At 41.7% G+C, this 14873-nt stretch overlaps 1 protein-coding gene across 8 annotated transcripts in view; it reads left to right on the forward strand.

Moving 5' to 3' along the window:
* The window catches only part of PRKN (parkin RBR E3 ubiquitin protein ligase), a 1292328-nt gene that overhangs the window by 511091 nt on the left and 766364 nt on the right, over positions 1 to 14873 (forward strand). For 7 of the 8 annotated variants that reach the window (XM_045080284.1, XM_045080282.1, XM_045080285.1 and 4 more), the window contains exon 4: positions 1720 to 1841. In XM_045080284.1, the coding sequence (XP_044936219.1) occupies positions 1720 to 1841 (122 nt within the window). The remainder of the gene's footprint in view (positions 1 to 1719; positions 1842 to 14873) is intronic. The other variant, XM_045080281.1, reaches the window with a different exon arrangement.

The raw sequence follows: 14873 nt of genomic DNA on the forward strand, positions 1-14873 counted from the left end.
CCATCTTTGCCACCCAGGCTCCCCTTTGTAAGCTTCTCCTTTTCCATTCCTGTTCCTCCGCCTCTTTTTTTTTTTTTTTTTAAATTGATTAATCTTTACAGCAGTAGGTTATAAAAATGGTGAATTTCATTTGTTCCTATTTCTGATAAAGGTTTTTCCATTAAGGATTCCTGCTCCTTCACTAAGCTCTTGGTACAAAGGAAAAATGTCAATCCTTGTGGTCTTCTATATTCTATCAGTTGTCATGGTATTTCTCTAACTTTAATATATGGTTCTATCCATTGCATTTATGACATATATAAAACCTTAAGACTATATCTTACATAATTATTACATTTGCTAGTAACAATGTGATATTTATAGACTTGAATACCTTGCATAGTAAGGCAGTAAAGCTACAAAGAAGCATCAGAAAATGATAGTTTCTTATCACTACAAACATATGTTTATATTTTATCTTCCTTTCACAGTAGAAGCTAAGTATTAATCTCTGGAGAGTAATAATTATAAAATATATTGGTAAGAAATGATACAATTATGTTTAACCTTTTTATTGTGCTTTACATTTTATAAAGTATTGTCACTTACAATTTTAGTAAAGATGGCTGAAGAAATGATAATTCAATATGCCTACAGAGGCTTTTTTTCATATAGATTAGTAAGAAATAAATGGGGCTGCATAAGACTTTAGGGTCTTTGTTTCTCATTATTTTGTGCCATTTTTAAAAATAAGCCATATTTGTTTGGGATACTGAAGGTTTTCACTCATAATAAAATATTCCTTATTAGTTGTACATAATCTTGACGCTTATAGTAAAATTGTAAGCAAAATCCATATTCCATGACATTTTATGTAACCCTCACCCAACATGAAGTGAAGGGGTAAGGATTAAAAGAACTAGTTAGTAATATTATACATTTAAAAAGGCATTAATTAGTGAGTTCTTCACAGAAATGGCAGTGGGGCGCTGCTCTGAAAGGTCCCTCTATGTACGGAATAGCACTGTTTCAGTACGCTGACATTTGAGAGAAGTGATGAGAGATGTTTGATTATTGATTTTTTTTTTTTTTTTTTTTTGGTCCAGCTTTTCTTCTTGTGTTATTCGAATGGCATTTGTCTAGGTAGAAAATACTAGTGAAATACAAAACCATTTCTGTCCACCGCTGCCAGGCTCTGTTTAAACCCCTCGGGACTCTTGTCTTACTTTGTGTGTGACTGTGTGTTGGAAAGACTTCACTGGAACCCAGCAAACGGTGATGTCAGCCATAGCACAAGAAATGGGCTGGTATGTCCCGTTAGATAAGATTTTAAGAGGAATAGCCAGAGCCTTCAAAACTGTGTACAGAAGCATGAAATGGAATTCAGGAGCAGCGGTCTTTAAATTTCCAAGAGTCTCTACATTTCCTGTCCTTTTTACAAACTTGAGCGGCACAGAATGCATTTCCCTTCCCCATGTTGCAAATGCACTTGGCCGGCTCTCCTGGCAACAGCGGTCGCTCACTTTGCTGAGTAAGTCACAGGGCTGTTGGCAAGAAGAAGGAAAGATTTTCACTCTTGAGCATGAAACCAGATTTCCTAAATTAAATTGTTGTATCCTCATCGGAATCTTTTTATCCCACTAAAGTTTCAAAATGCTTCTGGGGGGATCATTTTAAAATTGGTCTCAATTTGGATTCACCATTGATTGGCGACTTCTCTCTTCCTCCCCTAACCCCCAGCAGGTAGACGAACCTACAACAGCTTTTATGTCTATTGCAAAGGCCCCTGTCGGAGAGTGCAGCCAGGAAAACTCCGGGTACAGTGCAGCACCTGCCGACAGGCCACGCTCACCTTGGCCCAGGTAAGGAGCTCCGGCGTTGGCAGAGACTGCCCAGAAAAACCGAATGTCTGTTTCCAGAGCTGCCTTTTGGGGTTGCTAATCAGAGAAGACCCATGACCGAAAATAAAAGATACTGCTGTGCGTTTGCAATGGTTAATGAGATCTGGAGTTGCACTTAAAAATGCATTGTTCTGTAGCATGTTAGGTAGTGCTGGGGGCCGTTGTCTCCATGTGCTTTTCCAGGCCTCCCTAAAAGCATCATCAAGAGCGCGTCCGTAACAAAAAGAGGTTAGGCTTTGGTGGGCGTGTCTTTTAGAAGAGGCCAGGAAAGAGCCTTCTGAGACACTGGAAGTGTGTCATGTCTTGATCGGTATGACCAGAATGCAGTTCAGTACTTGTGCCAGAAACCCCTGGACTGTTGATGGAAGGCGGCGCACTCGAGATTGCGCTAAGTCATAGCTCAGTAGAGGTGTGAGAAGGAGAGTCGCGGGCTGCCCACGGTGTGCATGTGAGACCGAGGCCGGCAAGCTGCCATCTGTGGTCTCTGTTTGGATTATACGGTTCACGAGCTGAGAATGTTTTTGCATTTGTAAGTGGCTGGGAAATATCCAAAGAGTAACGCTGTGTGGCCCGTGAACACGCTCTGAAGTTTAGATCTGGCGTCTGTGATGACGCCGTAGCAGAGGGCAGCGCCGACCATCTCCTGACGCGTTGTCATCTGCGCGGCTTCCGTGCCCAGGGCGGGGCTCAGTAGTTGCCTCCCAGACTGGACGCCCTGCGGAGCCTGACCTATCTGCTCCTGGCTCCTTTGAGAAAACGTGATGGACCCTGGTATGAACCATGCGCACAGCTAAGGCTATGGCTTCCTCGTGATGGTTGTGTAGGATTTAGCTAAAGTTGACGCAGACGTGAATGTGCGTGAGTGAGGAGGGCGTTCTGGTTGGCACGATCAAAGGTCAAGGTCAGGGGTCTTCAGGTGATGGGGGGCTGAAGTGGGGTCAAGGACCCCCTTACTACCAGGCCCCTATGATGGCTTCATTTATATTTTTATTCCTTAGGCAATAGGGAGCCAAGAGAAAATGTTAAAAATAGAGGCAATCTGTAAAATGACATTTTAGAACCTTTATTAGTGCTGTAACCGTCTGTCATTGGGACTGAAGTTGGTGACAGATTGAGGGCAAAGAGGTTAATTAATAGACACTTCCTGTGGTTCATGCAGGAGGAACTGTGGGCCTAGGTCGGGGTGGTGGCCCGTGGAAAGTTGTAACAGAACATGAAGGCTACACCCAGTAACGGAGAAACCAAGGATCCTGGCCTCCAGCCTGGGGAAGATGGTAGAATCACTCAAAAACGCAGCCTAGTGTTCCACTATGATATAATCTCTCCGCTACCCCGGCAAATGCTGGGCCTGCACTTCGGGAGACAAAGCTTATGAGTGATGGATCCACTCGACCGGACCACTTTCTGGGGGTGTCGCTGCGCAGTACTTCTCTCTGGGAAAGGTGCTCTTAAGGTCCTATAGAAGTTTCTCTTCCACTGGACTCTCTCCTGTGCCATAAGCCTTTTCCAGTGCACTGAACAGCCTCTTCTGTTTCTCTGGTGTGTGCTCCAGTCTTGATCGCCTCACCACTCTGAACTGTTCTTAGTGAAAACAGTCACAACAAATTATCATTGAGCCCCAAGCTTAATTATTTTCATGTGTTATGTAATGTACTTATTTCATAACACTATAAGGACGGTCAGTAACCTTATTTTAGATTTAGGCATAAAGAGATTAAGGAAATGAACTTGTGAGATCGGGGTTTGACCTGGGCTGTGTGATCTAAACTTATATCTCCCCGTTTTTTTTTTTACCACACAGGTATGTTTGCCCCGAGTGTCATATGCTCGGATATCCCCAGTGATCAGACAGCTGATTTAAGACTTAGGTCAGAAGGATGCAGTTGGGGGTCAGTGAGGACCATGGCGGGGGCAGAGACCAAGGCCCCCGTAAAAGGGCTGCTCCTGCCAGTTTGTTAGCAAGTGATGGTTGGGTGGTGTCTAGCGTGGCCAGTCTTTTATTTAATTAAGAGAAATCATAAATATGGATTTTTTTATGTGAAATTTCTCATATAAAAATACACCCCATTTGGGGGGAAAAAGAAAAAAAACAGAAGACCAAAAGAAAAAGCAACCTGCAGCATCTGTCTAAATGCGCATCACACCGTACAGGTGAAACGGTGCGTTACCGTTAGGTGCGTGGGGAGCCTGGTGTGTCGTCAGCACTTAACTCAAGTGAGTCATTGCTGAGAAGCTGTATGCTGAGAACTTAAGAAGACTCTCCGGACTCTCCATACTGCTTTGGTTAGAATTCCTACATCATCATTTCCCGCCTGTGTCAGCTTGGGGACATCTGTTACCTGGGCTAATGGTATCTACTTCTTATTTCTTGTAAAGGTTAGTTACTATATGAAGAGTATTTAGAACAGTCACTAGAGGGGCGCCTGGGTGGCTCAGTTGGTCAGGGGTCTGCCCTCAGCTCAGGTCATGATCCCGGGGTCCGGGGATCCAGCCCCGCATCAGGCTCCCTGCGCAGAGGGGAGTCTGCGGCTTCCTCTCCGCCCTCGCTCCCTGCGCATGGGCTCTCATTCTCTCTGTCTCTCAAACAAATAAATAAAAAAAATCTTAAAAAGAAAGAGCAGTAGCTGGAACATCAATAATTAGATGTCTTAAATGCTTTCTTGTTGTTACTTGTTAAATTATTATTCATGAGTACTTAGCGCACACACACGCATGCACACACACACACACACACACACACACACACACACATGCCCGCGTGCACATGTCTATGTCCTTCACCGTGAAATCAATCCAGACTTGGGCTAACTCCTTTCAAACAAGTGGAAGCATCTTCCCTCTGACGCTGTTCATCCGGAAGCTCATGTATCCCCTCAGCTGCTCACTTGGACCCTCAGGTCCTTGGAGTGAGGATCTCATACCCCCAGCGGTCCAGGCTCTGTCCTGTCTCAGGGGCCCACTGCCATGACCACGCCGGGCTTTGTCAGTTCCTAGAACTGCTCTGCATTCGATTGCGCAATGCAGACTTCTATTTTCCCTACATTATTTTTGCTCTGTACATTGTTAACCCTCTCTCAAGTTCTTCTAGAGCTATCTGGCCTTTTCCTTCATCATTTTCTCCCTTGATAGGCTCTGACTTCGGCTACTTTATTTCGGATGTCGTTAAATTCCTGTTCCATGTTCTATGCAATTGCCCATTTGTGAATATTCCAAGTGTCAGTAAAGCCTCTTGTACCAAAGAACTTGTGGGTTCAGATCTCTGGTGTATTTTCAGCATGTCACCCAGTACCTTGCCCATGGTGGGGTACAAAGCAAATAATGGGAAATAAACAGTGACAGTTCTTGAACCTTGACACATGGATTCAGTACATCCACATACTTTAGAAGTTATTGTTGGGCATTTATAATCACATAATCATAAAAATTTTGATTGTTTTGTCACCACTTATTAAGTCCCTTTATTGCATTTATATTCTGGAACTTGTATTTTTCTCTAATTCTCATGACAGACCTGCAAAGTACCTATTATTATCTAGAACTGTTTTGGTTTTTTTTTAAGATTTTATTTATTTATTTGGCAGACAGAGATCACAAGTAGGCAGAGAGGCAGGCAGAGAGGGAGGGAGAAGCAGGCTCCCTGCTGAACAGATCACCCGATGCAGGGCTCAATCCCAGGATGCTGGAATCATGACCTGAGCTGAAGGCAGAGGCTTAACCCAATTAGCCACCCAGGTGCCCCTTATCTAGTGTTTTTAATAAAGAGACTCCATGAAGTTAAGTAATGAACCCAACGTCACACAGTTAACAACATGAGTGCTAGGAATGGAAAGTCTTATGGGTTTCTTTAGAGCCCTGCATTTTCCACAGGTCCACTCTACAAATCTGGTAATCAGTGTCCTATTACCCAGCTACTTCTCTATACTTAAACTGTCCTTCCGAAATACTCTTGGTGGGGGGAGGGAAGGGTGCTACATAAAGATTTAAGGAGAATGGGAAAGATGTTTTAAAGAGTACTTATTTAATCTGAAATTTAATTTTATTTTGTTTAATCTTATTTATTATTTTTTTTTTAATCCAAACCTTTAGTATAGTTACTAGATGCAACAGCACTGGTACACGGTGAATAAATAGAACAGGCCCTTTGATTTTTTATCAATGACAAACGTCCACACTCAATAGTACCTTCCAGTACCTGCTCTGTGGAGCTTCTGAATAATCATGAGCGTCTGTAGGCCCGCGCTCAACAGTGGGTGGGCAGGAGCTGAAATCTGCTGAGGGGAGGGATTTCTCCGTTGAGAATAGGCAACTCTTAGGCTTCCTTTTTCCCAACTCTAAAGAGATCTACAACTGACAGAATTTTCTCTAGTCAAGAAAAAAAATAAAAAAGAAAGGAAGGACTTTGTGTGGCTGACAAGTTCCATAGCAGAGCATGGAATGGATGTGGTTTATCTGAGCTCCTCTAGGGAGCTGCTTATATACAAAGAGAAAAATCAGAACCTACTTAGGTACCTGGGCTATTTCTTATTTTAGCACCATTTCATTTCTTCTGGTCTGAAAAAAATTGGTCTACAGTGGCCTTTGGCCTTTCATGACTCTTGATCGTAAACTCCTAATTGTTTTCTGTTGTTGTGGGGCACTTATTCGTAATGCCAACATTTCCTCAGTGCTATTTAAAATTTGTGTGCAAGATAATGAGTGGCCTCTCATACATAATGCTCTAAGTTTTAATTGTTTACATGTTTCACATTTAATTTGATGCTTCTAATGCATTGGCAAGGAGGACACATAGCCATTTCTGTCATGGTTTTAGGGTGGGGAAGCTGATGTCCAAGGTTTCCGCTTGACCTTGAGAGTAAATTGAAAATCAGCTGGGACATCAGGTTTTCCTCCACATTTAAATCAAAGTACCTCTTTATTTCATGGAGACCTTGACAAACGTTTCCACTAACCAAAACAGCCCTTGCGAACATGAATGCTTACTGGAAAATAGTGAACAGCGGCTGATTGGAAAAACATGGCAGGCCTCCAATTTTCATTTGCGTTTGAAAGAGTGTCCACGTGGGTCCACACAGACATGGCACAGGCTTGAGCTCAGAAGGAGGGTTGCTTTGTACTTGCATATGTATCTCTGATCCTGTGCTTGAACAATGAAATGGGCGACCTAAAGGAACCTATGTCATCACTGTCTCCCTCGTTAGTGTGGAAACTCAAATGATGAGCAAGTCATAGCTTCGAGGCATTTCTTTTTTTTAAATTAATACAAAAAAATATGAACAGAAAAAATAAACTTTTCCAAGATATGTAGAAAATACACAGCTTTTAGAAATGACTGGAAACCAAAGAAGGAACTTAAATTGGAAAAAGAAGCAGCACCAAGAAGCTTAAAGATGCTTGTCCCTCCTCCCCCAGGACTCTGCAGATTCAAGGTTACAGCAGGCATGGTCCTTCTGGTCCATCTTATGGAAGTGTGGTGGAAAGGAATGGGCCTCTGGCAAGCTGTCAAAGATATCCGGGGACCAATTCATAAGAACATAAAACTTCCAGAGACTGTGTGACGTGTGAAGAATTGTGCTCGGGCTGATGAAGTTTTGTTAGAATATGATGCTCATGTTGAGGAACGTGTTCACAGGGGTCATGCTAAGACAGCTTCTCCTCCTCAGCCCTGCAGGCTCCTGCTCCCTAAGTCCTAGAGTGCCCTCTCCTGTGTCCCGTGTCCCTCGCTACCACTTCTTCCTGCCATTGTCCATACTCCAGGAGGATGCAACCTCCTGAAGACAGTAGAGCTTCTGGAATAGGGAGAAACAGACTTGTTTCTCTAACAGGACACAGGCTTAAAACACAGGAAGAATATTTATGAATAAAATAATTTATCAACTAAAACTAATCAGAAGCAAGAACGGATGTGGAATCAAGGGGAGAGAGCACATGGCATAGGATATTCTATCTTGCAATATTGAACTTGGAACCACCTGGGAGCAGAGAGCTGGAGAAAATGGCTTCCTGCAGTCCCTTTCCTGTCAGATGTTCTGGGCTTGAGTTCCGCTGCTTAGTGGCTGTGCGACTATGGGCAAGTGACTTAAACTCGTTGTCTGTTTTCTTGTCTTGAAATGGAAGGAAACAATTTCATGAAAGTTTTTGTGGATTAAATGGTTTAACTCTCTCAAGAATGTAGCAGCACCGAGAAGAGGAAATAGCGAGCGTGGAGTTACATAGTAAACTTTCAGAAACTGTTGCTCTTAACTGACATTCGTTCAGGGTAAGAGTTTTCTGCCAAAAAAGCATCAAAGCAGCTGCTGAATTCACACCCGAAGTTTATACCTCCAGGACTCCTTAGTTCGATGAAGGTAACAAATTTTTCATCTCCCCAGCACAAATTCGGGGTACCCTGAATTAACCACCATCAACATCCTGTGGTTTCCACTCAATTTATTAGTTTCCCCATGAATCAGAAGCCAGGAGATTACTGCAGCCAAGAACTCTAGGAGATTTTTTTCCCCCTACAATCACTATAATTACTTTATCTCAAAAAGAACTTTATCTTTGCCACTCTAATGAGATACTCTGCCATGGAATAGCATTAAAGCTAAAAGGTTTCTGATGAGAAATGGTGCAATAAATAGAGTAAGATGTAAAATGCCTGGCATGATGGATTTTATTTAAAATTGGTTTATAGATTAGGAACAATTTATGTGAGAAAATTTATTAAGAAATATTGTCTAAATGTATAACCATTCCTAAATTTAATATTTGTTACAGATTAATTGTTAGTAAGGAGTCTACTTGCTTCTCTTAATATCAAAAGCTATATAATAAAGCCTTTGGATATATCTAAGCTTATTTAGGAAATGAGAATGTGTTACAACACTTTTACTTATTTATTCAATTGTTAGGCATTTCTGAGCTTTTGGATTTTAATGAAAGAATCATTGCAAATTATTTTATGTTTTTTAAATATATATATTATTTTTAATTCATTTTGAAATTTTTATATATATTTTTAAAAATTTTAAAAGATTTTATTTATTTATTTGACCCAGAGAAAGATCACAAGTAGGCAGAGAGGCAGGAAGAGAGAGAGGGAGAAGCCGACTCCCCACTGAGCAAAGAGCCCGATGCGGGGCTCGATCATGACCTGAGCTGCAGGCAGAGACTTAACCACTGCGCCACCCAGGCGCCCCTCTATTTTATTTTTTAAAGCCCCTTTTGGATGTCAAAAATGTCCCTGAAGTCTGTTCAGATCTTAGGCCTACAAAGAAGTGAGTTTTGGTGTGGATTTATCTCACATCAAGGATTTAGGATTGAGAGGGAGCTGAACACAGTGCAGTCTTGCTTCTTGCAGGTGTCAGGGCACCCTCATACTCACTTCCTGCCATCAGTTCTGCCATGAGATTTCTCTGGGCGGTAGCGACTCCCCCCTCCATCTTTCTGACGCCCACCTTCTCTGTGCTGTAGTCCTTTTGGTCCTCACTGTAGAACACCGGCTGTCTCAGCCACAAGGATGGCCTCATGCTAATCAACTACCCCATGGAGAGTGACTGGCAAAAGATTGAGAGATTAAGATGTTTTCCTCTTTCCCAAACCAATACCTGCAAAAGAGCCAGTCTAAGGTAAAAATAAACAAGTAATTATAATAAACCAAACCTCAAAGGATTATTGTAAAGAATTTTAAGTTTTGATGATTTATATTTTATTAAAGCATTATTTTTTGATAGTTTACAAATAGATCAAACACTGTAAATTCTAAATGTAAAATGACCTACCGAAATTGGGTTCATCCAAACCTCTTCAGGGTTATCAATGCCAACTGATAGAACGGATTTAAAATTGTAAGTGAATTCTCCTAGTGTCATTCTCCTAAAACTTAAAGTAGTTTTGGATAATCCATGCCTAGTGTTTAGACTTAAAAATACTCTTCACCACCAAGATCTATCTCCAGTGACTACAGATTAACTTACATGACCAGTTTTACCAAATTTACAAAAATAATTATAAGGAATAATTTCATTATGGGACACTCTTTTGGAATTTTTTATCTATATTATGATTGCACTATGCATTTGATTATCTTAAACATATTCAGTGATATATTTTCTTGTCAGATTTTAAGAAATGCCTAGTATATTGAAAGCTAAAGATCATAGCTAAATTCATCTTATGGAAATTTTCTTCTTGAACATATCCATCATATAGTCCTTTGAATATACTCAAAACTCTAACTTTTCATGTAAGAACTTTTGGGTTATACTGATTTCTTTCTACTGTTTATTTCAGTTGTTCTGTTTTTCCAGAATGTTCATTTTTCCCACCAATTTCTCTATCACTTACCCATTTCCCCCAAATTTCTTTTAACCGATGATAAAGTCTGCAGCGTCTTATGTTGAACTGGATTGTTGAAATGGCTTTCAAAGACCTCTCCAGCATGAACTGAACAGTTGCTGTCCATCCAAGCATCCGAGATGTTAGATTTGTTTCTGCGCCAGCTCTTTCCTGCTGTAGCTCGAGGCCCTCTAGGCAAACAGCAGAAAGGAAGGAGGATGTTGAGCCACACACAGCACACTGAAGGCAGAGAGGGGACCTGAGGAGCTCAGGGCAAAAATCACAAGAGACTCTGAAAGATAGAGACCAGACTGGAGGTTGGCAGATGGAGGAGGGTGGGGGATGGGCCAGATGGGGGATGGGCTTTAAGGAGGGCACTTGGTGTGATGAGCACCAGGTGTTCTATGTAAGTGCTGAATCCCGAAATTCTATCCCCCCCAAAATATTGCCCTGCATGTGAGTGCAAATAAGTGTGTGTGGGGGAGGGGGAAAGAGTTTAAAAATAATTTTTTTTTTTAAATGAAGAGTTCAGGGGCGCCTGGGTGGCTCAGTGGGTTAAAGCCTCTGCCTTCAGCTCGGGTCATGATCTAGGGTCCTGGGATCGAGCCCCGCATCAGGCTCTCTGCTCAATGGGGAGCCTTCCCCCCCTCCCCGCCTGCCTCTCTGCCTACTTGTGATTTCTGTCTGTCAAATAAATAAATAAATAAATAAATAACCTTTAAAATGAAGAGTTCACATCACCAAGACCAAGCTACACATTTTATAAATAATCAAGTAATAATTATATTATGTAAATTGACTTTTCTGTTTACTGGGTAAATCAGCTTTTGGTGAATTGATATTCAGCTGACTTCCCTAGAAGCGCCTCCTACAAATGGCCCCAGAACATGCCTGTATAGAAGAACACAGTCTGAAGATAAAACTTTTTCATTCAAGTTCGAGGTCATTTTAGTGGCTCTCAGTGACTCCTCCAGGGTTTTCGCGGGGGTTCCGGTAGGAGGAGAGAAGTTAATGAGAGAAGGAGGTGGAGGGAGCAGAACGGCCTCTTGAACTTGGCTTGAGCCTCATGGTTTAGAGGAGAACGGGAGCAGAGTGGTTTTTCATCAGTCCGCGTGAGAGCCTGGGCAAACGTGGGAGCTGGCACTTTCGGAGCTGTGGAGAAGGGAGCCCCGCATCCCCCTCGTACTGGGAGATCCTGGGCAGGACTGCCAGTTAGCACACTGGTATCCAACCCCATTTGGTTTCAGATAACCAGCGAATACTCCTTTAGGATAGGCACATTCCAGACCCTGCATGGAACGTAACTGCACTACTGACCTTTTATCTGAAATTCGTGTTGTCCTCTATACTTCATCTGACAACACTAGTTCTGGGATCATGTCTTTCCTGTTGGCCGGGCCATCGGTGTAACAATCACGGGTCACTGGCATGGACACCAGGGAGGCCCTCAGTGGGCTTTCGATCAAGCTGCATCAGAGGCAAGCAGAAGCGGGAGCAGGAGATGAGCAGCGAGTCTGGCGAACAGAATAGTTCTAGCGACAGACGCAGCAGTGGTCGTGCCTGGGGAGCAGTCCCAGCAGCACAGTTCTAGTGACAGACGCAGCAGTGGTCGTGCATGGGGAGCAGTCCCAGCAGCACAGTTCTAGGAATCTAGAACCCAGGATCCCTGAGGAATAATCCCAACAGCCAGAAGCCACCTAAGCCACACTCCCCTTTACTGGACGAAAGTGTTTGTTTCTGAAGGACTGCTGATAATTATTAGTAAATCAAAGGGAACTTCTCACTAGAAAAATAAACACATGGAAACAATAAATGTGTTTTTGTGGGATGGAAAATAAAAGTTCATTTTTTTCTAGATTACATTAATGTGAATCTTTAATTGTTGATAAACAAATAGTAAAAATACAGTTATCCATTGAAATAAATAAAATGTCAAATACACATATGAAATTGCTTGTGATAAAAGTCACTTGTAAATTTATTTATGAAGTAAGTGAAATGCTCTCCAGCTGAGCTACAGGCAGCCTTAGGCGGCAACTTACAATTCCATTGTTTCAGTTACAGAAATTCTTAGGTTGAGAGCTTTTGTCAGAACCGCAATGTTTTTCAGAACTTTCTAGAATTTCTCTTTGGTCATTTGTTATTAGTTGGAGTGATTTCAGTAAGTTGAAGCCTGCATAAATGTTGGTCGGTGTTGGTGATTCACTAACATTTTAATCTGGTTAATAATTTGCATTTGGACTTTAGTGGAGAAAGCTTTTCACTGCTTCTTTGTTTAGGGACTCTGTATTAGTAAGTGATTTTTTAAAAATCGTGTGTTTACTTATAACTTTTTGAGAAAAAAGAAAGCAGTTGTACAAATGCATGTTCCCGTAGCACACCTGTAGGCTGCTCACGGCATCAGAGGTCCCTGGAGCTGTGGGTTCTTACCAGGCAGTTATCCTGCATCAAGCTGTAAATTGTGTCTAATCATTTCTGCCTGCATGTTTAGCCATGTTCCAGACCCATGATGATGGTGTGAAATTTTGGAAACTGTAGGTACAAAGTTCATTCGTGCTATTCTAAGATGTACGTGTACATATTTTAAAGTGTATTGAGTTCTCTATATCTATCTCTCTAATCTATCATCTATCTATGGTGAGGAGTGAGTATTATTAATAACTAGTTTATTGAATGTTTACCAAACACCAGGGTCTAACCTCAGTATTTTGCCAAAATATCTCATTTAGTTTTTCTATTTGTATAGTTCTCTTTTTAATTTTCATATATATGCATTGTTAAATCTCTGCCATTTTTTACGTGAATGATGGTAAAAGTTTTCCAAAGTTTGTCAGTCATTAATGACGTGTGGTCATTGGAAATTGATTGAGCTACCTAGCACTTTATTCTTTGTTCAAGATGATACCTTTAAAAACAAGAGAAATATCTACTGCAACTACATAGAATATTTTGGCAAAATCACAAGCTGAAGGTATTTATAAACATGAAGAGATAAGGTTTCTCAAAGAAAGTTTTCCCTATACCTTATTATTTCATTTTAACTTGCTGTTAAATGTGTCACAGTTTAGAACTGCGGTTCCTTGTTAATTGGCTAACAATGCTGTCCCCCGGCAGTGATGGGATGAACACTCACCTAACAGGTGCTTAATTAGTAAGAGTTGAGATGCGGTTGTTCGTACTTTACTATCCACCATCCGTGGCACAGCCCTGGGCATCATGGCATCAAGTCTGCAGTAGGGTGGGGTGATGGGGAACAGCCTGTATGTCTCATTTACTTAAAAAAGGAAATACTAACAATAATTTTTAGAAGCCTGTTTGCAGGCTTCTCCTTAGATGGCTTCTCCAAAACTTGGTCATGTGGCCACCGGTAATTACAAAGGAAGCTTGCAAAGCCAACGTTTTCCAAAGATGAACAGGATATCCATGATTGGCTTAGACCAATCTCGTTTATCCACTGATTTGGGTCCACTGCTTCTACAAACAAAACCAGCATTCTGTCAGTAAGGAGAGAGAAGGAGATGGGTGTTGGGCGGGCCATGACTGATGGCTGCCATCTTTGTAAATGTGTAATTGCTGTCGATAACCTCCATGAATTCCTCACTTTCATTACAGAGTCTGTATTATCCAATTATATACTCTATTTGTATCACGATGGCTACCCTAGGAATTCAGTTAGTCTTGAGCTTGTTTTTGTGTGCAAATGCTGTTGCTGTTTCAACATTTGTTTCTGTACATAAATGCAGTTCCTTGGTTGTTTACAGAATGAAATTGATATCCATTTGACCACATAGAAGCTTTATCAAGAATTGGGTAAAGAAAAAAATAGATATTTAGGGCAGTGGGCTAATTTATTTGTTCTTGGCTTAAGAAGTACCTGGTCCAAAAACCTCACTGGGAAGGATAACTGGAATTCAGGAGCTCTGTCTTACTCCATAGTAGATCTTTGCCAATACTTTGTAAAAGAACAAATATATTACCTAGCACTAAGAAAATGTGGGAGGTGGGAAAGCCACACGGAATGACCCCACTACAGAATTAGACAAGACTCTACAGATCAGGACTGTGACATGTTTTTGCAGTCATTTTACAGAAGCATTGATACTAATGCACACATCCGTCTTTCATTGGGGAATATTAAGCTACCTGCATAAATGCATCAGTGAAGCCCGATGAGAAGTGGTGAGGTTAATTGACTTTACGTGGGTCCACCGTGAGAAAGGATACACACTGAGGATTAAATCTGGGAACCTGAGTTTAGATTCTTATTCAAAGCACCCATGTTCATTTTCATACTAGGACTGAGGGAGCATAGAGCCTTGCTCTGCAGCTTTTTCCCCCAAAAATACAGATTTACTAGACTACATCTCCTAAAGTGGGAGTAGAAATTTGGATAAAAAGTGAAACCTGGATGTTTTCCTTTAGTGAAGAGCACTGGTGTCCGTGGAACAAAGGGACCCGGGGAAACTAGAGGGGAGCTCTCATGCGTTACAGCTGCTTTGTCAGTGATGGGTTAGGTCCACTGGTTTGTTGGAGGGCATGGCACTGACCAAGCTGGAAGCCATGGCATGAGCCTCCCAAGCGCCACTTAACCTTTCTGAGTCCCTACAATCACTTGTTTGTATGATTAAACTAGAAGTTCTCCCAGCTAGTTTCGTAGAATTACATTTCTGTCTAGAG

This window comes from Mustela putorius, unplaced genomic scaffold, assembly GCF_011764305.1.
Source record: "Mustela putorius furo isolate JIRA1106 unplaced genomic scaffold, ASM1176430v1.1 tig00000450_pilon_pilon_pilon, whole genome shotgun sequence".
Taxonomy (NCBI): domain Eukaryota; kingdom Metazoa; phylum Chordata; class Mammalia; order Carnivora; family Mustelidae; genus Mustela; species Mustela putorius.